The following is a 27,308-nucleotide window of genomic DNA, read 5'->3' on the forward strand; positions in this document are numbered from 1 at the left end:
GAGGAACTAGCTCTTGTGAAACACTAAGTGCCTACAGATATTACTGTTAGGGAATAGTTCTCTGTTTGACCATTTGAATGTAATCACCTTTATTTTTTTATTTTCCCCTCCTCTATCACACACCCCCGTCTTTGTCTCTCAATCCAGGAATATTTACTGCGACCATCACCCGAGACCCTGGGCACATACAGAAAGTCCAGTGGATGTACAATATATGCAGGAGACACCATTCTGCCTCAGAGTTGGACACCTTCTCCCCTACTCCATGTCAGTTTCCAACACAACTCACTTCACCAACCCCTCCACCTTCATTCTGCTGGGCATTCCTGGCCTGGAGGCGGCCCATGCCTTGATCTCCATCCCTTTTTGCACCATGTACGCCATAGCTATCTTGGGAAACTTCACAATCCTGCTAATAGTGAAGAGGGAGACGAGCCTCCATGGGCCCATGTACTATTTCCTCTGCATGCTGGCTGTCACCGACCTGGTCTTGTCTACGTCCATCCTGCCCAAAATGCTGAGCATCTTCTGGTTGAATTCCAGGGAGATCAATTTCAGTGCCTGCCTCACCCAGCTGTACTTCATTCACTGCTTCTCAGTGATGGAGTCTGGGATCTTTGTGGCCATGGCTTTTGATCGCTACGTGGCCATCTGTCATCCCCTGAGACATTTCACCATCCTGAGAAACTCTGTGGTGGCAAAGATCGGCCTAGCCGTGGTGCTGCGTGGAGGCATGCTTGTACTGCCCTTTCTCCTCCTGGCGAGGCAGTGGCCATATTGCAGAACCAACATCATCCCCCACTCGTACTGTGAGCACATAGCCTTGGTGAAACTGGCCTGCGCAGACATCCGCATCAGCAGTTACTACGGCCTCTTTGTGTTATTTTTTGTGACCGGTGTGGATGTGTTTTTTATCACAATGTCCTATATCCAGATCCTCAGGGCCATCTTCAGCCTCCCCACAAAGTACATCCGGATCAAGACTTTTGGGACCTGCAGCTCCCACCTCGGTGTCATTTTAACCTTTTACATCCCAGTTCTCTTCTCCTTACTCACACACCAGTTCGGGCATAATGTGCCCCTGCATTTCCATATTCTCATGGCCAATGTGTACCTCCTGGTGCCCCCCATGCTGAACCCCATCATCTATGGGGTGAGGACCCAAGAGATTTGGGACAGGCTGCTCCATCTTTTTACTCATAAAGGAATTTAAAAGTTTTCTGCTGGTGCTCTGGATCTCAGAAAAAGCTCTTTATGGAGCTGGCTGGTAACATGGTGCTGGGCCCTCTTCCCTGAGTCCCTTCTTAGACAGTCAAAAAGACATTAAATCCTTTCCTGGCCTTACTGTGCTGAGTCAGCATGACAAACGTGGGAATCGTTCTGTGTTCAACTCCTTAACTTACCAGGATTCCACCTTTATAATTTCTGTTAAATTTACCCCTGAGGCTTTGCCCTCTGCCCAGTTACTTCCTTCAATGCCCAGTCCCTGCTCCACATCTCACCTCAAGGCTCCAGCCATTTCTGCGCTTTACCCCCCTAGGGTCCCACCGCTCTTCCTCACTCCTCTCCTTGCCTTCCACCATCACTCGTCAAATCACCTCTCTCTTCCACCACCCCAGCAGGGCTCCATAGGATCCGGGGGTGGGACTGGAGCTGCTGCAGCCTTAGAAAGAGCCTGCAGTGAGTACAGTGAGGACACAGTGCTCTGGCCGACACACCACTTAGGAGCAGAGAGGGAAGCCAGGAAGCTGTATAAAAGCAGCTGAAGGTTGTGTGGGAGACAGGCAGGATTATGCATCGTACAGCTTGTGGGCCCTACAGTTCAGATACAAAATCCTGAGGGCATAGACCATTGTGTGACTTATTTCTTTAGCTTCTGGCTCCCTTTTGTTCCTCCTGCAATGGGGATGGGCTGGGAGCTGTTTGCCCTGAGCCAGGCCTTGCGGACAGGGCAAGGGATCAGCTTTGAAGCTAGGTGGACAACAGCAGAGAGAGGCAGAAGGAGAAGCCCTTTTTTAGCTGGGAAGGCAGGATGCTGGGCTGGGGCCAGGGTGGCCGAGGTAGCTCAGAGGGAGGGAAATAAATGGCACACCTGCCATGAGCCAGGTATTTACAGACATACAGAGCACCTTATCTGGAACTACAGGGCACCCATTGCACAGGGGCTGAAGCTGAACTGTGAAGCTGTGTCCACCATATGCTCTGCATAATGCTTTAGATCACTACATATCAAGGATCTTTAGCTCGACTGCTGGGCAGCATTCTCCCCATGTCATGGACCGACTGAGACACACAGAGGTAAAGTGATTTACCCAAGGCCACCCAATGAGTTTGTGGCATAGCTGAGAATAAGAACTGTGAGTCCTGACCCCCCAGCACCATTGCTCTGGCATTGAACTGGCATTGCTCCTCTGGTACCAGAACATCACCAATAACCATAACTTGAGACACAAAGGTGATACATGCACATAAACAGGAAAATCATACCGAGCAAATCATAACTTTCCCATTGACATCTGACAGGACATACTTTGCACAAGATTTGTTGCAGTTGTGTAACCGTGGCAGCAACAATGATAAAAATGTTCTTTATTCAATCACACAGCCTCACACCCTGTTCTCGTCCAATGATGGTGCTACAGTTGCTAGCCACCTAAGGAAGGGATGTTGCCCGGGTTCTAGCAGAGAAAACAGCTGGGGCAGGAGAGCCACTGGAGGATAGCAGGAGCTTATTAAAACGTGTTTTGCTGCAGAGAGCCTTGTCCTTGTACATATAAAGGAGGAAAAAATTCTTTAAAAGTGAGAGGTGGACATCATCAAACATTCCTCAAACCATAGCCAGCCAGTCCCTTTGGCTTTGAACAACCTCAACTTGTGTTTGATTAAAGCATCTTCCAGAAAAGCGTCCAGGGCTTGATCCACAAAGGCACTCAGGTAAATACTGAACTTAGGCACCGCTGCCTTTCTCAAACCCCGGCTCCTCTGCCGCCTGACCCTGCAGGAAACTAAGGTTCTGCCAGTAGCCTGCAGAAAGCAACCTGAGTTCTGACACTGCTCCACAGCTAATGAGCTGCTCAGAGTCTTTGCTCAGGCGTCAATTGTGGTGGGATTCTCCAACGAGGTGTTCCCCCATCCATCCCCCCTCAGGCCTGATCACTTAGGCATTCTCAGACCACAGCTCCCCCATGGAGCCTTGCAGATCAGGAATGTGTGTGGGTGTTTGCATGTGTGTAGAAGGTGTTTTGTGTGTATATAAAAAGTTCTTCTACACTTTCCACAGTATGCATCCTATGAAGTGAGCTGTAGCTCACGAAAGCTTATGCTCAAATAAATTGGTTAGTCTCTAAGGTGCCACAAGTACTCCTTTTCTTTTTGTTCTGTCTGTTTTACTTGGAACCACTTAAATCCTATGTTTGGATTTAATAAAATAACATTTTACTTATTAATTAACCCAGATTATGTATTAATATCTGGCGGGGGAGGAACAGCTGCACATATCCTTCTATCAGTGTTATAGAGGGCAAACAATTTATCAGTTTACCCTGTATAAGCTTAAAACAGGGTAAACGGATTAATCTGTGGTTTGGACCCCATTGTTTAGTTAGGAATCTGAATGTTGGAGGCAGGAAGACTTCTTAAGCTGTTTTCAGTTTAGCCTGAATCTTTTGTGTGACGTTGTTCAGGCCTGGGTTTGTAGCAGGCAAGCGTGTCTGGAATGAAACTGTAGGGTTCTGAAGTCCCAAGCTGGCAGGGGAAACAGGCTGAGAGCACATCAGTTGGCAGTTCCCAAGGGTTTCTGTGATCCAACTGGTCACACCTGGGTATCTGCGTGTGTATGTGTGCATGGGTGTGCGTGTGAGTGTGCACATAGGCCCATGTGAGTGTTTGCATGTGTGTCCATGTGTGTGAACCCCCAGAATATCCCATATCTCTGCAGTTTAATGTCCTTATCTGGAGTCTGGGAGACCAGATTCAAATCCCTGCTCCACCTAAGGTTTATTTGTTTAAAGTAAAGCAATACAGTGGTGCATAGACAATCCAGGAAGTTTTTGGAAAGCGTAGGGGACAATTTCCTGGTGCAAGTGCTAGAGAAGCCAACTAGGGGGGAGGAGCTTTTCTTGACCTGCTGCTCACAAACCGGGAAGAATTAGTAGGGGAAGCAAAAGTGGATGGGAATCTGGGAGGCAGTGACCATGAGTTGGTTGAGTTCAGGATCCTGACACAGGGAAGAAAGGTAAGCAGCAGGATACGGACCCTGGACTTCAGGAAAGCAGACTTTGACTCCCTCAGGGAACGGATGGGTAGGATCCCCTGGGGGACTAACATAAAGGGGAAAGGAGTCCAGGAGAGCTGGCTGTATTTCAAGGAATCCCTGTTGAGGTTGCAAGGACAAACCATCCCGATGTGTCGAAAGAATAGTAAATATGGCAGGCGACCAGCTTGGCTTAACGGTGAAATCCTAGCGGATCTTAAGCATAAAAAAGAAGCTTACAAGAAGTGGAAGGTTGGACATATGACCAGGGAGGAGTATAAAAATATTGCTCGGGCATGTAGGAATGAAATTAGGAGGGCCAAATCGCACCTGGAGCTGCAGCTAGCGAGAGATGTTAAGAGTAACAAGAAGGGTTTCTTCAGGTATGTTGGCAACAAGAAGAAAGCCAAGGAAAGTGTGGGCCCCTTACTGAATGAGGGAGGCAACCTAGTGACAGAGGATGTGGAAAAAGCTAATGTACTCAATGCTTTTTTTGCCTCTGCCTTCACTAACAAGGTCAGCTCCCAGACTGCTGCGCTGGGCATCACAACATGGGGAATAGATGGCCAGCCCTCTGTGGAGAAAGAGGTGGTTAGGGACTATTTAGAAAAGCTGGACGTGCACAAGTCCATGGGGTGGACGAGTTGCATCCGAGAGTGCTAAATGAATTGGTGGCTGTGATTGCAGAGCCATTGGCCATTATCTTTGAAAACTCGTGGCGAACGGGGGAAGTCCCGGACGACTGGAAAAAGGCTAATGTAGTACCCATCTTTAAAAAAGGGAAGAAGGAGGATCCTGGGAACTACAGGCCAGTCAGCCTCACCTCAGTCCCTGGAAAAATCATGGAGCAGGTCCTCAAAGAATCAATCCTGAAGCACTTACATGAGAGGAAAGTGATCAGGAACAGTCAGCATGGATTCACCAAGGGAAGGTCATGCCTGACTAAGTTATCGCCTTTTATGATGAGATTACTGGTTCTGTGGATGAAGGGAAAGCAGTGGATGTATTGTATCTTGACTTTAGCAAAGCTTTTGACACTGTCTCCCACAGTATTCTTGTCAGCAAGTTAAAGAAGTATGGGCTGGATGAATGCACTATAAGGTGGGTAGAAAGTTGGCTAGATTGTCGGACTCAACGGGTAGTGATCAATGACTCCATGTGTAGTTGGCAGCCGGTGTCAATTGGAGTACCCCAGGGGTCGGTCCTGGGGCCGGTTTTGTTCAATATCTTCATAAATGATCTGGAGGATGGTGTGGATTGCACTCTCAGCAAATTTGCGGATGATACTAAACTGGGAGGAGTGGTAGTTACGCTGGAGGGCAGGGATAGGATACAGAGGGACCTAGACAAATTGGAGGATTGGGCCAAAAGATATCTGATGAGGTTCAATAAGGATAAGTGCAGGGTCCTGCACTTAGGACGGAAGAACCCAATGCACAGCTACAGACTAGGGACCGAATGGCTAGGCAGCAGTTCTGCGGAAAAAGACCTAGGGGTGACAGTGGACGAGAAGCTGGATATGAGTCAGCAGTGGGCCCTTGTTGCCAAGAAGGCCAATGGCATTTTGGGATGTATATGTAGGGGCATAGCGAGCAGATCGAAGGACGTCATCATCCCCCTCTATTCGACATTGGTGGGGCCTCATCTGGAGTACTGTGTCCAGTTTTGGTCCCCACACTACAAGAAGGATGTGGATAAATTGGAAAGAGTCCAGCGAAGGGCAACAAAAATGATTAGGGGTGTGGAACACATGACTTATGAGGAGAGGCTGAGGGAACTGGGATTGTTTAGTCTGCGGAAGAGAAGAATGAGGGGGGATTTGATAGCTGCTTTCAACTACCTGAGAGGTGGTTCCAGAGAGGATGGTTCTAGACTATTCTCAGTGGTGGAAGAGGACAGGACAAGGAGTAATGGTCTCAAGTTGCAGTGGGGGAGGTTTAGGTTGGATATTAGGAAAAACGTTTTCACTAGGAGAGTGGTGAAACACTGGAATGCGTTGCCTAGGGAGGTGGTGGAATCTCCTTCCTTAGAAGTTTTTAAGGTCAGGCTTGATAAAGCCCTAGCTGGGATGATTTAATTGGGGATGGGTCTTGCTTTTGACCAGGGGGTTGGACTAGATGACCTACTGAGGTCCCTTCCAACCCTGATATTCTATGATTCTATGAAAGTGGAAGAGCTCCAGAGAGACAGACTGAACAACACATCTAATATTGCCATTTGAGTGATGTTCAGGGCACTCATGTGGGATGTGGGAGACCTGTGTTTTAGTCCCTGGTCTGAATCTGGTAGAGCAGAGATTTTGGATCTGAGTCTCCCAACTCTCTATCAGATCTGTCACTAGAAAGTGCTGACCTGTCCTGGGCACCTCGCTCCAGGAGAGGGCTCATAGCTGACAGTCCCATGAGGAAATACACTCCTCTCTCCACTCATTAGCCAGGCCCCAACACACCCCAATTACTGGGAGTTAGGTGCTTAAGGACTGTGTATGGGCTTTGGAGAGCAGAGTGGCTAAACTGGAAGAGCTAAGGAAGACAGAGGGATACACAGATGAGACTCTCCTAGACAAAGCAGAATGGTCCCTTCCCCAGTCTGACAGCCTCTGTGCTTTTGAGGAGCATCACACAGACAGAGAGACCATTTGTTTCCCCTCCTCCAGCTTTGAAAGTGTCTTGTCTCCTCATTGGTCATTTTCGTCAGGTGCCAGTGAGGTTATGTTAGCTTCTTAACCCTTTGAGCTTTGAGCAGGGGGTTGGACTAGATGACCTCCTGAGGTCCCTTCTAACCCTGATATTCTATGATTCTTTACAGGTGAAAGGGTTTTGCCTCTGGCCAGGGGGGATTTTATAGCACTGTATATAGAAAGGTCATTACCCTTCCCTTTATTTTTATGACACCCTGCCAGTTTGGGACTCCAGCACCCTGCCTTGTTGAGCCAGACACGCCAGTCTGCTCCAACACAGACCCAGGGTCTGAACCACATGCCCCAAAGTGAAGACTTAACTGAAAGCAACTTAAGAAGTGTTCCTGTCTTTAACACTCAGATGTCTGGCTCCCAATGGTGTCCAAACCCCAAATAAATCCGTTTTACCCTGTATAAGCTTATACAGGGTAAATTAATAAATTGTTCACCCTCTATAACACTGATAGAGAGATAGGCACAGCTGTTTGCTCTCTCCCCTCCCCCAGGTATTAATACATACTTTGGGTTAGTTAATAAGTAAAAAGTGGTTGTATTAAATACAGAAAGTGGGATTTAAGTGGTTCCAAGTAGTAACAGGCAGAACAAAGTAAATTACCAAGTAAAATAAAATAAAACACACAAGTCTAAGTCTAGTACAGTAATAAAACTGAATACAGATAAAATCTCATCCTCAGAGATGTTTCACTAAGTTTCTTTCACAGATCGGACACCTTCCTAGTCTGGGCACAATCCTTTCCCCTGGTACAGCCCTTGTTCCAGCTTAGGTGGTAGCTAGAGGATTTCTCATGATGGCCGCCCCCTTGGTTCTGTTCCAACCACTTATACATCTTTTGCATAAGGCGGGAATCCTTTGTCCCTCTGGGTTCCCACCCTCCTTCTCAATGGAAAAGCACCAGGTTAAAGATGGATTCCAGTTCAGGTGACATCATCACATGTTACTGTAAGACTTCATTACCCACTTGCCAGCACACATGTATACAGGAAGACTTACAAGTAAAACAGAGCCATCTACAGTCAATTGTCCTGGTTGATGGGAGCCATCAAGATTCTAAGCCACCATTAATGGCCCACACTTTGCATAATTACAAGAGGCCCTCAGAGTTATATTTCATATTTCTAGTTTGAGGTACAAGAATAATACATTCATACAAATAAGATGACCACACTCAGCACACAGTAGATTATAAGTTTTGAAATAATATCTTACAAGAGACCTTTTGAATGAAGCATATTTCAGTTACTTTATATGCACACTCATTAGCATATTTGTATAAAATCACGTAGAGTGCAACATCACAACCCAATGATAGTGAGCTTTGGAAGATTTGTCCTGGAGGGGAGCCTAGAGAAGGGTGATGGAATCCTAGAAACCACTGTTGAGGTGGTGAGATTTCTCTTAGCATTGCAGCAGAAGGTAACACCACCTCATGGAGGGAGGAGGGTGTAGCGCCTGTCAGTGTGACAACTGTCCAGGCTGTTAGCTATGAGGCAGTTATGGCTAAGTGGGTGATAGATCCCACCCTAGAGATCATGGAGCTATGTGTCTTAGAGGGGGGCCCAGAGTAGGAACCTGAGGGAGGAATAGTGGGAGAACAGGAATTATTTTCTCACTCATCACATAGGGGAGGATACCCAGGACAGAATGGCTGGTTAAGCATCTGTTCACTCAGGTACTCAACCCATGGCTCAAGTTTTGAGAGGAAACTGTGTAACTGACTTCCCAAGGGAGCAGTCACACAATGGACCTCCTGGGGATAGAGAGAGGGGTGATGGAGGGCACCTCAATCCAGGTTCTGATCCCCCCTAACTATTACCTGTCTCTTCCTAATAACTGGAGCTCTGTCCCCTGGAGAGGTATCCTCAGTATGACAGGAGCTAGGTGAAGGGGTGATATTAGGGGCTTATTCCTTCACCCATTTACTTCCCTGGTCCTTCTCGCATGAACAGAGAGCAACAATACCCGAAGTCCAAAGGTGCAAACAATTCAAAGTTTATTGGGGTGAACTTCCAGCAAGCACGATTCCAGTTTCCTTCCTTAGTGTCCCCCTTCCCAGCTCTGGTACCACAGAGCCTTACCTGTGTCCCTGTTCCCATTCCCCCCTTAGCAAAACATGATTCCAATTCCTGCCCCATTCCCTGTTCCCATTCCCCCCCCACACTTCCTGATTGACTGCAGACTATATAGTAAAACTTGAGTTCTGCTTAGCTATACCTTAACCAATCATTTTCCTGAAATTTAACTAACCAAGCCTAACATATTGTAACATGATTTTGTAACCAGTTACATGCTACCACCTTAATTAGTGTACACGCAGCAAAATTAATTATACAGCAGACAGAAACAATCACAGAACCAGACAGAGATTATACAGACAAACAATAGCAAAGTGGGAACTCTAATGACAAAACAATACAGAAGTGAGGATTTCACAACTACATCTATAAAGACATAAGCACTTCCCAGCTGTGTCTATTGAAAAGTGAGTTCTTACCGAACAGAAAACTATCAAGTTAAACTTTTTTTTACATCCTCTAGGCACTTCCCTTTCTCTGGAGGTTGTAGATCAGATCCCCTTTCTAACAGACCCAGATTTCCTTATTTTAATATGACTAGTTTGAAATGTGAGGAGGTGACCATTCGCTTCCCAGCTTATGGCTGCCTCTGCTGCTTAGCCAGAGATCTTAGCCTAAGAACAGGGCCTCAGACTGTCACAGTAAGAGAAGGCCCTTCCACTAGCAAACAGTGATTTTGATTGTTTCTTTCTTTTACACCTCTATAACTAGCTAAGTGATAAGAATACACATGAATTCTTAGAGTATAGGCCTTTACAGACAGGCCTGAATATCTATATCCTAACAAAAAGAAAAGGAGTACTTGTGGCGCCTTTAAGACTAACAAATTTATTTGAGCGTAAGATTTTGTGAGCTACAGCTCACTTCATTGGATGCATTCAGTGGAAAATACAGTGGGGAGATTTATATACACAGAGAACATGAAACAATGGGTGTTATCATATACTCTCTGTACTGTGTGTATGATAACACCGTTTGTTTCATGTTCTCTGTGTATATAAATCTCCCCACTGTATTTTCCACTGAATGCATCCAATGAAGTGAGCTGTAGCTCATGAAAGCTTACACTCATATAAATTTGTTAGTCTCGAAAATGCCACAAGTACTCCTTTTCTTTTTGCGAATACAGACTAATATGGCTGCTACTCTGAAATATATCCTAACAGGAAGTCAAGAGTGCTGGGTTTTGTCTGTAGTTCTCTGTTTGATTTTGGCCAAGTCATGTCTCCCTGTAACTCAGTTTACCTATGGATATAATGGGGATATGTTCATAGTGACTTTCCTTTGCTAGCTATTTTGAAGATCCTTCAATGAAAGGTGCTGCACAGTATGCCCATAGTTAATGACGAGAATTACATATCCCTGATCACTTTGTGATAGCCCTGTGCACCTGAAAAAACTGCTAGTGTCTCCCCTGGGTCACCTTTCTCCAGCTCTGTTTGTTTATTATCTACCCATACGTCTAGGGTATTTACAAGCTATCAGACCCTGTGGAGACCTAGGCATTATCCCTAGTTTTCTTTCTAATGAACTAGAATTTTTAAATATACACAAATACTCAGAGCAGCCAATTCCTCTCTGATTAGAATCATAGAATATCAGGGTTGGAAGGGACCCCAGAAGGTCATCTAGTCCAACCCCCTGCTCGAAGCAGGACCAATCCCCAACTAAATCATCCCAGCCAGGGCTTTGTCAAGCCTGACCTTAAAAACCTCTAAGGAAGGAGATTCTACCACCTCCCTAGGTAACGCATTCCAGCGTTTCACCACCCTCTTAGTGAAAAAGTTTTTCCTAATATCCAATCTAAACCTCCCCCACTGCAACTTGAGACCATTACTCCTCGTTCTGTCATCTGCTACCATTGAGAACAGTCTAGAGCCATCCTCTTTGGAACCCCCTTTCAGGTAGTTGAAAGCAGCTATCAAATCCCCCCTCATTCTTCTCTTCTGCAGGCTAAACAATCCCAGCTCCCTCAGCCTCTCCTCATAAGTCATGTGTTCCAGACCCCTAATCATTTTTGTTGCCCTTCGCTGGACTCTCTCCAATTTCTCCACATCCTTCTTGTAGTGTGGGGCCCAAAACTGGACACAGTACTCCAGATGAGGCCTCACCAATGTCGAATAGAGGGGAACGATCACGTCCCTCGATCTGCTCACTATGCCCCTACTTATACATCCCAAAATGCCATTGGCCTTCTTGGCAACAAGGGCACACTGCTGACTCATATCCAGCTTCTCGTCCACTGTTACCCCTAGGTCCTTTTCCGCAGAACTGCTGCCTAGCCATTCGGTCCCTAGTCTGTAGCTGTGCATTGGGTTCTTCCGTCCTAAGTGCAGGACCCTGCACTTATCCTTATTGAACCTCATCAGATTTCCTTTGGCCCAATCTTCCAATTTGTCTAGGTCCTTCTGTATCCTATCCCTCCCCTCCAGCGTATCTACCACTCCTCCCAGTTTAGTATCATCCGCAAATTTGCTGAGAGTGCTATCCACACCATCCTCCAGATCATTTATGAAGATATTGAACAAAACCGGCCCCAGGACCGACCCTTGGGGCACTCCACTTGATACCGGCAGCCAACTAGACATGGAGCCATTGATCACTACCCGTTGAGCCCGACAATCTAGCCAGCTTTCTACCCACCTTATAGTGCATTCATCCAGCCCATACTTCCTTAACTTGCTGACAAGAATACTGTGGGAGACAGTGTCAAAAGCTTTGCTAAAGTCAAGAAACAATACATCCACTGCTTTCCCTTCATTCACAGAACCAGTAATCTCATCATAAAAGGCGATTAGATTAGATTCAACACAGAGCCCAAGAGTTCTCATCTCCCTTTGGGAAGGTCCCTTAATTACTGTTTACTGCTAAAGATGGATAAAGAGCACAGAAGCAGAGACATGGAAAGAGAGAGATTGGCTAGAATCTCTCTGGTCTCGAGCCTGTTTGCGTGCTTCTCCACTAGAGGCTTAGCAAACTCCCATGGGATTGCACAGAGCTCTATTATAAACAGTGCACACCGCCATTTCAGCTCTCAGCATGGGATGCTCCTGCAGATGCTGGGGTGAGAGAGGTGTGGGACACGGTTACCTGAGTGGGATTCCCAGGGAAGACACTTCTGTCTCAGCATTCACGGGTACCCATCTCTTGCTGAGGAGCTCCCCTCTCAACAAACCCAGGGAAACATGTGCATGGTGCAATAGACAGTAAGTCTGGGGTCCTTTCCCCTCTGCACAGCCATTAAATATCCCAGGTCCCCTGCCAGAGCTGATGAGTTTGCTCCACTCTCATGGGCCAATTTGTCCCTCACTGCTGTTTCCCCGCCCCCAGGCTGTCTGATGGGCTCTATCCCGGAGGTGGCTGTATTTCAGTGGGCACAGAATATCCTTCAGGATCACAGGCATTAGTAGATGTACACTACAAGGCTAAATTCAAAGGCCCTGGCCTGTATTTTGCTCAGGCCCCACTGAAGCCAAACTTCCCTTTGAGTAAGAGCAGAGGAGAGATCTCAGAAGCCAGCTGTGTGTTAATGCACTGACCCTGTCACCTCCTCCCCTTGCATTTTAAGGTTCTGGCTGTTAACAGGATGACTTTTACCTGATTTTTATATGCTGGGAAGTATGGAGGTGCTCGGGCTCCTCACTAGAAAAATTATAAGACTTTTTCAACATGGCAAGACATCGTCTCTCCTAGCTCCATTTGAGTATCGGCTGAACTGTTAGGTCGGAAACTTGGAAAAAAAACAATTCAGCCAGAAGCAGACACCCATTGAGGGAAATTTAAGACCAAATGATAAAAGTTTGGCAAAACTTATAAGCAACTGAAAATGAAGTCTCGGTTAAGGTGTCAGACAACCTTCACTTACAGTGGGGCCACCAGAACTAGTTACAGGGGCCAATCTGTTTTTAAATCCCATTCAGCTAAGCCACTTCAATGTAACCACTCTGCCAGTCTTAGGGTTGTCAACATACTTTATCTGTAGTAATTTTCTATTTGCTTCCAGGTAAGTGATGAAAATATTGAATAGCATTGGGCCCAGAAATGATCTCTGCACAACCTCATTAGAAACGCCTCCTGCCCCTCCGGTGACAATGGCCCTTTGACAACAGCTTTCTGAGATCTGTCAGTTAGGCAGTTTTTTGTCCATTTTACATACGCTCTACTGATATTGCGTAGTGTTCATTTTTTATCTGAATGTTGTCGCCTAGTAAATCAAATGCTTTAGAGAAATCAAACTTTATGCAATTGAGTGATCCCCTTGATCAACCAAACCTGTACTCTCATTAAGGGATAAACATGTTAATCAACTCTGTTGTTGATTGGCATTAATTATATTCCTAGACTTTTTTTTAACTAATTCCAGACCAGCTTTTCCATTGTTTTCTAATCTTGTCAAATCTTTTTTTAAACCTTTCCCTTTCTTTTTTAATAGTTTACGTTTAACACGGAACTGCCCTGTATGTGCCTCTCTTTTTTTGGCTCTGCTGCTGCCTGATTGTTTACTTCTGGTTCCGAATGAGATTTGTGGTGGATTGGTCAGTTCATAACCCTGGTGTCCATATCTCTAAGGTTCTACTGTTGATGCTCTTTTACTTCCTCCTTGACTGCTAATGGACTGGAAAGTATTTCATTACCTGACTTGATATGAGTACCTCATACTGCTTCTTTCCAAATGCAGAACGAATATATTTATTGAAGAAATCTAACTTTTGTGAAACATTAACATGTTTCCTTTCTCCCACTAGGAATTGGCCTAAACCTTTTCTAGGATTTCTTTTGTTCTTAATAATAGAATCATAAAATCATAGAATATCAGGGTTGGAAGGGACCTCAGGAGCTCATCTAGTCCAACCCCCTGCTCAAATCAGGACCAATCCCCAACTAAATCATCCCAGCCGGGGCTTTGTCAAGCCTGACCTTAAAAACTTTGAAGGAAGGAGAGTCCACCACCTCCCTAGGTAACGCATTACAGTGTTTCACCACTCTCCTAGTGAAAAAGTTTTTCCTTATATCCAGACTAAACCTCCCCCACTGCAACTTGAGACCATTACTCCTTGTTCTGTCATCTGCTACCATTGGGAACAGTTTAGATCCATTCTCTTTGGAACCCCCTTTCAGGTAGTTGAAAGCAGCTATCAAATCCCCCCTCACTCTTCTCTTCTGCAGACTAAACAATCCCAGCTCCCTCAGCCTCTCCTCATAAGTCATGTGTTCTAGTCCCCTAATCATTTTTCTTGCTTTCCGTTTTCCAATTTTTCCACATCCTTCTTGTAGTGTGGGGCACAAAACTGGACACAGTACTCCAGATGAGGCCTCACCAATGTTGAATAGAGGGGAACAATCACGTCCCTCGATCTGCTGGCAATGAACAACCTCCTTTGTGATCCTGAGACCTGCCACACATGGATTTTTCCCTCATGCCTTTAATGTCCATAATCAATTTTCACAACTTCAATTTCATATTATTTGATATTTATTTACCTTTTCCCCATGAGTTATATATTGCTCTTCTCCCTCACACCCTCCCCACACAAAAAATGTTTTTGCTTTGTCACTGAACCAGGTGTTTATCCAAAGCTGTCCACTTTTTTGACTACAGAATTGTGCCTTTCTAGCTATCCAATAAGTGCTTCTTATAGAATTCCAATTTTCCCTCCCCAGTTTTCTGTCTATTTTTTCCTCCCAATACGTTTTTCCGACATTTTGCCTCAGCTTTGAGGAACTAGCTCTTGTGAAACACTCAGTGTCTACAGATATTACTGTTTGGGAATAGTTCTCTGTTTGACCATTTGAATGTAATCAGCTCCATTTTTTATTTTCCTCTCCTCTATCACACACCCCCTTCTTTGTCTCTTCTCTAAACTAGATAGTCCCAGACTTTTCACTCTGTCCACATCTCACAGCCTCCCCCATTCTCCCAGCCTCTTGGAAACCCCCTTTCTATCTGCAATATCCTTTAGAGAGACGAGATAACCAAAACTGAGGGCATGTCCAGAGCAAGTTATTCTCTATCCAATTCCATAGGCATCCAATTATTGCTTTTGTTTTGGCCACTTTTGTGAATGAGCAGGTGTTTCCATTGAGCTGCGATCAGTGATGCCAGGTCTTTTTAATGAGGTATGTTCTAGCTGGGATATTTCCCCCAGTATATGTCTGCACACAGGTTGTTGTTTTTTTTTTCTAATCTCAAATTTTGAGCAACTGGGTAAATGGGGATCTCCCTACATAATATATTCTCTAGCCTGAGTTTCTCTACATTAAGGAGCAATGACGGATAACCAGTTTCCATACTCATGTTTCCTGCTGGTGCCTATTAAGGGTTCCCACACCACTTTGTGTAGGAATTATTGATGCACGGAGCACCATCAAATATGGAAGTGGCATTATTAGGGTCAGTTTTTCATAATCCATTTCTCTGAATAATGAAAATGTCACTTCCCCGAGACCAGCCTCCAGTTGTGCATGTATTGTCTTATATTCACATTGTCTCTCCACCTAGGAATTTGTACTGCGACCATCACCTGGCACCCTGGGCACATACAGAAAGTCCAGTGAATGTACATTACATGCAGAAGACACGGTTCTGCCTTAGAATTGGGCACCTTCTCCCCTACACCATGTCAGATTCCAACACAACTGTCTTCACCAACCCCTCCACCTTCATCCTGCTGGGCATTTCTGTCCTGGAGGTGGCCAATGTCTGGATCTCCATCCCCTTCTGCATCACATATGCAATAGCCATCTTGGGGGATTTCACCATCCTGTTCATTGTGAAGAGGGAGACGAGCCTCCATCGGCCCCTGTACTATTTCCTCTGCATGCTGGCTGTCACTGACGTGGCCCTATGCACATGCACAATTCCCAAAATGCTGAGCATCTTCTGGTTGAATTCCAGGGAGATTGATTTTAGTGCCTGCCTCACCCAGATGTACTTTATTCACTGCTTCACAGTGATGGAGTCTGGGATCTTTGTGGCCATGGCTTTTGATCGCTACGTGGCCATCTGTGATCCCTTGAGACAATCCACCACCCTGACAAACTCTGTGGTGGCCAAGGTCGGCCTGGCTGTGGTGCTGCGTGGAGACATGCTTGCACTGCCTTATCTCTTCCTGGCGAGGCAGTGGCCATATTGCAGAACCAACATCATCCCGCACTCATACTGCAAGCACATGGCCATGGTGAAGCTGGCCTGCGGTGACATCCGCATCAGTATTTATTACGGCCTCTTTCTGGTATTCTTTGTGACCGGTGTGGATGTGTTTTTTATTGCCATGTCCTATATCCAGACCCTCAGGGCAATCTTCAGCCTCCCCCCAAAGACACCCGGATCAAGACTTTTGGGACCTGCACCTCACACCTCTGTGCCATCTTAGCCTTTTACATCCCAGGTCTTTTCTCCTTATTCACACAGCGTTTTGGGCAGAATGTGCCCTTGCATTTCCACATTCTCATGGCCAATGTGTACCTCCTGGTGCCCCCCATGCTGAATGCCATCATCTAAGGGGTGAGGACGAAACAGATCCAAGACAGGCTGCTCCATCTCTTTACTCATAAAGGGACTTAAAAGTTTCCTCCTGGTGCTCTGGCTCTCATACTAATATCTGTGCAGAGCTGGCTGGTAACGTGGTGCTAATTCCTCTTCCCCGAGTCACTTATTAGACAGTCAAAAAAACATTAAATCCTTTCCTGGCCTTCCTGTGGTGTGTCAGTGTGGTAAACTGGGGAATCATTCTGTGTTCAACTCCTTAACTCATCGGGATGCCACCTTTCTAATTTCTGTTAAATGTACCCTGAGGCTCTGCCCTCTGCACAATTCCTTCCTCCAGTGCCCAGCCCCTGGTCCACATCTCACCTCGGGTTCAGGTACTCACCAGAGACTGCTTATCACACAAAAAAACCACTAACCCAGGAACCAATCCCTGCAACACACCCTGTTGCCAACTCTGTCCGCATATCTATTCAAGGGACAGCATCATCGGACCTAACCACATCAACCACACCATCATGGGCTCATTCACCTGCATATTTACCAATATGATATATGCCATCATGTGCCAGCAATGCCCCTCTGACATGTACATTGGCCAAACCAGACAGTATCTATGCAAAGGAATAAATAGAGACAAATCTGACATCAGGAATCATAACATTGAAAAACCAGTAGGAGCACACTTTAATCTCCCTGGTCACTCAATAACAAACCTAAAAGTGGCAATTCTTCAACAAAAAATCTTTAAACCAGACTCCAACGTGAAACTGCAAAACTATGGCTGAGATGCCTTCTCTAGCTGATGATTTTCAACAAACACAGGCATCTATTGTGAAAAAACACCATGCTTAATCATGGTAGGAAGCAGGGTTCCCATTTTACCGCTGGGAAGAAAGAGGCTAACTGTACAGCTGGCACGTGCCTCCCCAAAACCATTCCTCTAATCCCCAACCAATAAAAACAGAGAACTCCAGAAGGTGCTATCATTGTAATTCCACTGATCACCTGAGCAATAAATACCCTATGCTGGGAGGAAGCAGGCATCCCATATGAATACGGCAACCATGCGCACAGAAGCCCCCATGTGCCTGTCATTTATCATAGGGGTTTGTAAAGTTAGCCTCTGTATAACCAGGCATGAAGCACATAAAGGCTGTCAGCATTAATTGCAGGAAACACCTTGGGTGGGAAGATACAGGGGCAGAGATGTGTGTGGTTAGGCAGATTACAGTGCCAGAAGGTAACATACCGCCAGGACAGATTTCAGAGGGTTTTTTTTAGTAGGAGGTTACAAAATCCTTGTGCCTTTGGATAAAGTGCACATAGAAACCAAGTGTTTGGAAGCTGTATTATCAGTGGGGTAGTAGATAATAACCCTACTGATATGCTAATTGCAAAGATTTCTTCCATGTAGCTGTTAAGGGGTCTGCCAGCAGCAAGAAGAAGCATTCTGCTGGGACTCAGACAGAAACAGGAAAGTCCCAGGAACAGCTGAGCGAATGGGAGAAAGTCTTCTTGCTTCCTCTGCAGCAGGGAGAAACTGCATATTTCCATGGTTTCAGGTCTGGGGGTAGTTGAGACCAACTTCTGCCCTGCAGCTGAGGATGGTGTCTATTCAGAGAGGGAGGAGACTATATTGCCAATCTGTGAGAAGTCTGTTTCAGCTGTTAGTTGCAAGCCTGTCACAGCTAAACCAAGGATAGATCCTGTTCTCGGGAGCATAGGGAGGTGTGTCCCAGAGGGGAGCCCAGAGAAGGGTGATGGAATCTTAGCCAAAAGTGACAGGGTGGGTAAGAACTCCCTTAACTATGCACCAGAAGGTAACACCAGGTCAAGAAGGGCATGGGGAGTGGAACTTGCAGGTGAGAAAACTGTCCAGGCTCTTAGCTGTGAGCCCTTTATGGATGAGCAGCAGGTAGATTGCAATCTAGACTAGAGAGCATAGAGATGTGTGTCCTAGAGGGGGCCTGAGAGAAGGAAACTGTGGGAGGAATAATGGGAGAACAGGAATGTATCCTCACTGATCATTTGGGGGAGGATATCCAGGACAGAATGGATGATTCAGCATCTGTGCACCCAGGAATCCAACCTCTGATTCATGCTTTGAGAGGGAACCGTGTAACAGACCTCTGAGATGGGAGCAATCACACAACTGACCTCTCGGGGATGAAGAAAGGGGTAACAGAGGTGTATCTCAATCCAGGTCCTGATTTTTCAGGAGTTTGTTCCTGATGTACTTGTGAAAACTAACTCAGTCTCTTTAAGACAGTCTATAGAAGTTCGAGCTAGTGAACAGGAGCAGCTAACAGGGGTGTTTTGCAAGGGATTTCTGCAGGTGAAAGAGGACAATTATGTGACCCTTAGAGTAAGTTTGTTGTCGTGTGTGTGTGTGGGGGGGGTGTTCTTGCTGCTGGACTGAAATATACTGTGTTGTCTGTTTGTTTGGGGAACCGTGTGTGGACCATGTGGGTGCTATGCCTAGAAGCCTGCTAGGCAAGGCAGACAGCTGAGAGCTTCTTAACGAGGCTTTGATCCCTAAACCCTTTAGCACCCATCAACCCTTAACCAGGGGGCAGCTAACAGGAGAATTTTGTGAGTGACTATAGAGGTGAGAGTGTGGGGGTGGGGGCTTGAAATACTTAATATTCCTTAAACATATTTAAATTAGAAGCAAAAAAAAACACCCCCTGATAAAAACAAAACAACCAAGGAATAAGCTTCAGAAGTAAAAAGAGAATGCAGGCAGAAGTCCAGCGATTGAGTGGGAGCTATCCAGTTTCTTATACCCAATGCAGCATGTATGATTACCTGCCCTATGGGCAGGTGGCCTACATATGTATTCAGTGCAAGGAGTTCCTGGCCCTCAGAGACCATGTACGGGTTTTGGAGACCAGAGTGGATGAACTGGAGGAGCTAAGGGAGACAGAGAGGTACATAGATGAGACTTTACAGGACACAGTAAAATGGTCCTGCCCCCGGTCTGTGCTGTTGAGGAGGATGAAACTCTCAGGGAAGGAGAACATCCAAGTGGAGCAGAGGCAAATCATTCCATCATTGGGACCATCCTTCCAGATGGTATGCTAAATGCTGCATTGGGGGGCTGTGTTGGTAAATATCTGAATGTCTGTTGCAGGGAGAGTTTGTCAGTTTGACTGTGTGCTTGATTATTTGAAAAGTGTGAATTGGGAGTGCCTTGTTCCAGGTGAGCCTTGAGTGGGTCTGACTGTTATAAAAAGCTTTTCAGCTGCTAACCAGAGGAGCGGCAAACAGAGAGAGTTTGCCTGGGAGTTCACCTGGGGAGAGCCAAGTGAGGCTAACATGTTGCAGGCTTCTCTGAGTAGTTACTACAACTCGTGAGGAAGCTCTTAGAAGGAAGGTAATATGGATGGGGAGTGTTCAGCTGTTGTGAACTACACTGGATGTGCCATGTTTGTCTTTCTTCCACAGGACAGAAGCGACTTTGTACAAAGTGCAAGCTGGTCTCCATATTAGAAGAGAAGGTTCAAGGTCTGGAGAAACAAGTATCAACCCTGCGTTGCATAACATAAACTGAAGATTTCCTGCACAGATGTCAGGATAGGCTTCTACGGACACAATGTTCTGAAGACTCAGAGCAGGCTGCACTGCGGGGACAGAAGGACGGTGAAAAAATTTGGCAGCATGTGACCTCCAGAAGAAGAAAGGGGAGTGTCCATGTACCAGCAGCACAGATACAGGTAAGCAACTGTTCTCATGTTCTTCCCACAGGTACTAATGCAGAGAGTGGATTAGATGATACATCTGAGGGAAGGGAACAGGAGACTCCTCCGATTGGAAGGCATGAGATGCACTGTCCTAAGGATGCGGTTCCACGACCACCGCTCCCAAGAGGAGGAGGCGAGTGGTGGTTGTCAGGGACTCTCTCCTCAGGGGGACTGAGTCATATATCTGCCGCCCCGACCAGGAAAACCGAGAAGTCTGCTGCTTGCCAAGAGCTAGGATTCACAATGTGACGGAGAGACTGCTAAGACTCATCAAGCCCTCAGATCACTATCCCTTCCTGCTTCTCCGCGTGGGCACCAATGATACTGACAAGAATGACCTTGAGTGGATCACTGCAGACTCCGTGGCTCTGGAAAGGAGGAAAAAGAAATTTGAGGTGCAAGTCGTGTTCTCGTCCATCCTCTCCATGGAAGGAAAAGGCCTGGATAGAGACAGTAGAATCGTGGAAGTCAACGAATGGATATGCAGGTGGTGTCGGAGAGAAGGCTTTGGATTCTTTGACCATGGGATGGTGTTCCAAGAAGGAAGAGTGCTAGCCAGAGACGGGCTCCACCTAACGAAGAGAGGGAAGAATATCTTTGCAAGCAGGCTGGCTAACCTAGTGAGGAGGGCTTTAAACTAGGTTCACCGTGGGAAGGATACCAAAGCCCTGAGGTAAGAGGGGAAGTGGGATACTAGGAGGAAGCATGAGCAGGAGAGCATGAAAGGGGAGGGCTCCTGCCTCATACTGAGAAAGAGGGATGATCAGCGAGTTATCTCAAGTGCCTATACACAAATGCAAGAAATCTGGGAAAGAAGCAGGGAGAACTGGAAGTCCTGGCACAGTCAAGGAATTAGAATGTGATTGGAATAACAGAGACCTGGTGGGATAACTCACAGGACAGGAGTACTGTCGTGGATGGATATAAGCTGTTCAGGAAGGACAGGCAGGGCAGAAAAGGTGGGGGAGTTGCACTGTATGTAAGGGAGCAGTATGACTGCTCAGAGCTCCACTATGAAACTGCAGAAAAACCTGAGTGTCTCTGGATTAAGTTTAGAAGTGTGAGCAACAAGGGTGATGTCATGTTGGGAGTCTGCTCTAGACCACCGGACCAGGGGGAAGAGGTGGACAAGGCTTTCTTCCGGCAACTAACAGAAGTTACTAGATCACAGGCCCTGGTTCTCATGGGAGACTTCAATCACCCTGATATCTGCTGGGAGAGCAATACAGTGGTGCACAGACAATCCAGGAAGTTTTTGGAAACTATAGGGGACAATTTCCTGGTGGAAGTGCTGGAGGAACCAACAAGGGGCAGAGCACTTCTTGACCTGCTACTCACAAACCGGGAAGAACTAGTAGGGGAAGCAAAAGTGGATGGGAACCTGGGAGGCAGGTGGTTACCTAGGGAGGTGGTGGAATCTCCTCTCTTAGAAGTTTTTAAGGTCAGGCTTGACAAAGCCCTGGCTGGGATGATTTAGTTGGGGATTGGTCCTACTTTGAGCAGGGGGTTGGACTAGATGACCTCCTGAGGTGCCTTCCAACCCTGATATTCTATGATTAAATAAACAGCTAAACACTATGGCTGCAAAAACAGGTTTCCACACAGCTCAGTCTTCAGCCTTGTCTTGGTTGTTTACCAGGGACCACACAGTGCCTAGAACTCTACAGGGTGCACCCTCGAAGGCCCTGATTAGGACATTTTGGTACCAGCGCACTGGAAATAATAAATAATAATAATCTCAATTTAATACATGGAGAGGTTGTGGCTCAGAGTGTGAATCTGACTTGCCCAAGGTCTCGCAGTGAATCTGTGGCAGAGCTGGGACTCTTCAATCCCAGCTCACTGGTCTCTGATGATTATTTATCTCTAGTTAAATTATTTGGGCTAAAACTTTAGTTGATGGAAGTAGGTGCAGCCCCACTGAAATCAGGGGAGATCCCCTCACTAGAGAAAGCAACGGAGATCATGCACCAGGCCTCTGTGCTGGTGCATGGACCATACGTGTCAGGTCTAAGAGAGTCCTGGCAGTAGTGAGCAATAGTCTGTGTCAGTGGTGCCCATATGTCACCGTGCCTCAGTGGGACACAGCTGAGGATGCCAGATTCAGGCAAACTGTTGAGAAATGGTGCAGCCTCACCCTAGACTGGTGGTTGTTCTCTCATTAGATTCTACCAGTCCAGCAACAAACGGGGGTGGCAAGTTTGTAGAAATTGTAGTGGTGCCCAGAATGCCCAGAGCCTGCCCCCCTCCAAGCTCTCCCCACCAACTTCCTTAGGCTCTGGGAGGGAGTTTGGCTGGGGGAGGGAGTCTGGGGTGCATGCTCTGGGTGGGAGTTTGGGTGCAGGGTGGGTGAAGGGCTGGGATGGAATTGGGGTGCAGGCTCTGGGCTGGGGGGGGGAATTGAGGTGCACAAGCGGTGCAGGCTCTGGGAGGGAGTTTGGGTGCAGAAGCGGTGAGAGATCAGGCTCTGGGTGGGCGTTTAGGTCGGGGAGGGGTTCTGCGGTGCAGGCTCCAGGAGAGAATTTGGGTGCTGGGTGCAGGCTTTGGGTAGAGGGTGGAGATGCAGGAGGGGGTAAGGGGTGCAGGCTCTGGGAGGGAGTTTGGGTGCAAGAGGGGTGGGAGGGGTGGGGGTGCAGGTGGGAATTTGGCAGTGGGAGGGAGTGTAGGGGGAGCGAGTGGGGGTGCAGGGTGGAGTTTGGAGGGTGCAGGAGGTGTGGGGGGAGGGGATGTGGGTACAGGCTCTGGAAGAGGGTGGGGGGTTCGGTGCTTACCTGGAGCACCTCCTCTGGCAGCGGCTCTTAGGTAGGGTGGGCCGGGGGTCTCCATGCACTGCTGCCCCCAGGCACCTTCCCCGCAGCTTCCCGTTGGCTGCAGGAGTGCTCAGAGCAGGGGCAGAACGTGGAGACACAGCCACCCCCGGACTGCAGGGACGGGCCAGCAGCCACCTGCAGCGAGCGTGCAGGAAGCCGCTCAGCTCCACTGCGCTGCTGGTGCTGGCAGCTGGGGCATCCTGGGCCATGTTAAATCGCCCAGGGGCGGCAGGTGGGCTAGGGGGACACCCCGGGAAATGTGCAGGGGGTGGCAGGTGGGGCCAGGACAGAGATTCAGTCCCAAACTTTGCTGGAGCCAGGGCCAGGAATATTCCTGGTGCCTGGGCACCACGGGTCCATATAACTCGCCGCCTCTGGCAACAAATGTTAACTTCTGTCTCACCACACTGATTAACTGGAAGCCACAATTGCAGTCTCCTGAGGTATCCCAGCACTCGGCTCACCACCAAAGATACTGGACTCCATGATGAGTGGTCAGATTCACCACGTATAGACTCATTCTAACCTCAAGAGATCAACCACTTAGCCAGGTCAATATATAACTCAGATCTTACCCAATAATCGTGACACTGCCAATCCCTTAGCAATTAAATATTAAAGCATTAAAAATAAAATAAAAGAAGAAGAGCTATAAATGGTTGAGAGATCAGATACATCCAAGTGATGTTTCAGTGTTCAGAGATCAGGACCACAGCAGTGAAGGAATAAACTGCTCACTTGCAAAAGTCTCTCTGGAATCACCCAAACAGGTTGGGGATCATTAGTCCTTCTTCAGAACTTCCTTGATTGAAATCCAAACCAGAGAACTGAAGGAGGATATTTAGACAAGGTGGGGATGTCTCAGAGGTCCTTTTATATCTTCTGCTCTGTGCATGGAATTTTACTGTCCCAAGCAAAGATCACTGTCTCTGTTTGTGGAAAGTTACAGGCCCAAGAGGGTCACCTGAGCATACCACATGTCCTTATATATTTCAGTGCCTCACGAGGGCAGACGTTGCCCGTATTTTTGCTGAGTGTGTTTCTTCGATGGCCCATTGTGAGAGCTAAGTGTCCTTGAAGGGCCATCAACACATAGATGTGTGGCCTTAATATAAATTCTATGTGAGGGGTCTTACCCAAGAATACAACACATGTATAAGATACAAGACTCTGGCCAATATTAATAACTTCAGATACAAAGGTGATACATGCATATAAACAGGATAACCATATTTAGCAAATCATAACTTACCCACTGACACCTGACAGGACATACTTTGTACAACATTTGTTGCAATTGTATAACCATGGTAGGAACCGTGGTAGCAATGATAAAAGGTCATATTCAATCATACAGCATCACACCATGTTTTCCTCCCACGATGGTGCGAGAGCTGCTAGCAACCTAAGCAAGGGACATTGCCCGGGTTCTAGCAGGGCAAGCAGCTGGGACACTAGACCCACTAGAGGATGCGAAGAACAGATAAAAAAATGTTTTTCTGCAGGTTTGAGAGCAGCAGCCGTCTTAGTCTGTATTGACAAAAAGAAAAGGAGTACTTGTGGCATCTTAGAGACTACCAAATTTATTTGAGCATAAGCTTTCTGCAGGGACCCTGCTCCTTAGACAAAGACAGGAGGAAAGAGTTCTTGAAAAGTGAAAGGTGGACATCCGTGAACTAGACTGTTTCCTCCAATGTAGCCAGCTAGTCCCCTTGGCTTTGAACCTTAACTTCTGTTTGTCTAAAGCATCTTCCAAAAAGGCTTCCAGGCTAGATCCACAAAGGCTCTTGGGAAAATATTGTATGTAGGTGCTAATGCCTTTCTCAAACCCCGGCTCAGCTGCTGTCTAACCCTGAAGGCGCCGCAGATTCCACCAGTAGCCGGCACAAAGCAACCTGGGGGCTGACGCTGCTCCCCAGCTAACGAGCTGCTCAGAGTCTTCGCTCAGGCCTCAATTCCGCTGGGGGTCTCCAACGTGCTGTTCCCCTGCCCATCCCCCCTGCAGGCCTGATCCGTTAGGCATCCTCAGATCATGCCTCCTGCGTGAGGCCTTGCAGTTCGGGAATGTGTGTATGGACAAGTGTGTCCGTGTGTGTGTGTGTGCGTGCACCTGTGTTTGTGCACGTGTATCACTCTGAGTGCGCGTGTGGGTATGCGTGTGTTAACATGCCCATGTGTGTATGTATTTGCACCCCCAGAATATTCCATAGACCAGTCGCTTAGCACCCTCACGTGGAATGTCGGAGACCCAGATTCCAATCCCTAATCCACTAAAAGTTTTTTGTACTAAGTTGTACAGCTGCAGCCGGAGGCACTGAGGGCCCCACCTGAAATTCTCATTTCCTGCTGCTCAGGGCGCTCACGTGGGGTGTGGGAGACCTGTCTTCAAGTCCCTACTCCAAATGCGGTAGAGCAGAGATTTTGGATCTGGGTCTCCCACGTCTCTCGGGTCACCCACAAGAAAACTCTGACCTGTTCTAGGCATCTCGCTCTCGGAGAGGTCTCACAGCTGACAGTCCCATGTAGAAATAGCCTCCTCTCATCAGCTGGACTCCTGGAGTCACACATCAGTGGGAGTTAGGTACTTAAGGACCTTAGTGAACCATGAGAAAAAACCCACTGGATGATGATTCCCCATGGACATCGCCTTGCTGAGATCTATCAATTAGCCAGTTCTCACTCCATCTAATGAATGCTCTAATGACACTGTCTAGTGCTAGTCTATTAATCTGAATGCCATGTGGAATGAGGTCAAACAACTGGCAATGGCCTAAATGTGGACAAATTAGAGAGAGTCCAGCGGAGGGCAACGAAAATTATTAGGGGGCTGGGGCACATGATTTACGAGGAGAAGCTGAGGGAACTTGGATTATTTAGTTTGCAGAACAGAAGAGTGGCGGGGGGAGGGCGGATTTGATAGCAGCCTTCAGTTACCTGAAGGGGGATTCCAAAGAGGATGGAGTTAAAGGTGGAGGTTCTGTGTGCACGTGTCTAATTCCGCTCAGCTGAATTACTGAGCGTAACTAATGTTCCATACTTTTCAGATGGTATCAACAGCTGGTTGTTTTTTTCATGCTTTCTCCAGGGGGTGGGTTAAAGAGCTTGCGGGCAGGAAGGAATTCCCAAGCGCACTTTCCTGGGTTCTCAGGAAGGTTTTTGCATTTGGGTGGTGGCAGTGATAACAGACCAAGGCCAGGGAATCTGTAACTTTGGGGAGTCTTAAGGCAAGCCTTTAGTGGCAAGTATTTTTAAGGTCTTTTGCAGGCCCCCACCTCCTGCATTCGAAATGTCAGAGCAGGCAAACAGCCTTGACAACTGGCAATCAAGATGGGATGTTTTTTCTCAAAGATCTGCTCTAGTTCAAACGGGAATTAATGAAGAACAGCCCTATGGCTGTGGGATGCAGGAGGTCAGAACAGGGTCCCTCAAGGCCATATAATTTACAAATCTTGCCACACCCTGGGTGCCACATTTTGGGTCTGGGCAGGTTGAAAGGAATACAGGAAATTCAATGCTCAAAGATGATTGTTACTCAATGCCACTGGTAGCAAATGAAGCAGACTGCCTGTGATTATTTGTGCACCCCTACTGCTAAGGAGAGAGAAGATGCCCAGGCTGAGTGGGGAGTGGAGCACTGCCGACCGGAGCCAGAGGGGCCGGGGAGCAGCCCAGGGAGGAGTGAGCTGTGTAATCAGGAAAGCCAAAGGAAATTTGGAGTTGCAGCTAGCAAGAGATGTGAAGGGTAACAAGAAGGGTTTCTACAGGTATGTTAGCAACAAAAAGGTGGTCAGGGAAAGCGTGGGACCCTTACTGAATGTGGGAGACAACCTAGGGACAGACGATGTGGAAGAGACTGAAGTCCTCAATGCTTTTTTTCCTTTGTTCTTCAAAGACAAGGTCAGCTCCCAGACTGCTGCCCTGTGCAACACAGTATGGGGAGGAGGTGAGCAGCCCTCCATGGTGAAAGAACTGGTTGATGACTATTTAGAAAAGATGGACATGCACATAGGGCTGCAATACATCCAAGGGTGCTGAGGGAGTTGCAGAGCCATTGGCCATTATCTTTCAAAATTTGTGGTGATCGGGGCAGGTTGAGGGCAATTGGAAAAAGGCAAATATAGTGCCCATCTTTAAAAAAGGGACGGAGAAACCGGTGAACTACAGACCGGTCCGCCTCACCTGGAAAAATCATGGGGCAGGTCCTCAAAGAATCTATTTTGAAGCACTTGGAGGGGGGGAA

At 47.1% G+C, this 27,308-nt stretch overlaps 2 protein-coding genes across 2 annotated transcripts; both read left to right on the forward strand.

Annotated features, from left to right (window-relative positions):
• Nucleotides 1-214: 214 nt before the first annotated feature.
• On the forward strand, nt 215-1,213 carry LOC311514579 (olfactory receptor 52R1-like; the record flags this gene model as incomplete). The annotated part of the gene is made up of 1 exon (XM_084617146.1): nt 215-1,213. One exon carries the CDS (start codon nt 215-217, stop codon nt 1,211-1,213), a length of 999 nt encoding a protein of 332 aa, XP_084473272.1.
• Nucleotides 1,214-8,256: 7,043 nt separating this feature from the next.
• Nucleotides 8,257-16,527, forward strand: LOC311514457 (olfactory receptor 52E2-like; the record flags this gene model as incomplete). The annotated part of the gene is made up of 3 exons (XM_084617019.1): nt 8,257-8,367; nt 15,716-16,258; nt 16,438-16,527. The coding sequence occupies 3 exons, from the start codon at nt 8,257-8,259 to the stop codon at nt 16,525-16,527; spliced, it is 744 nt and encodes a 247-aa protein (XP_084473145.1).
• Nucleotides 16,528-27,308: the final 10,781 nt, after the last annotated feature.

This window comes from Lepidochelys olivacea, assembly GCF_965140295.1.
Source record: "Lepidochelys olivacea isolate rLepOli2 genome assembly, chromosome: 1".
Lineage (NCBI taxonomy): Eukaryota > Metazoa > Chordata > Testudines > Cheloniidae > Lepidochelys > Lepidochelys olivacea.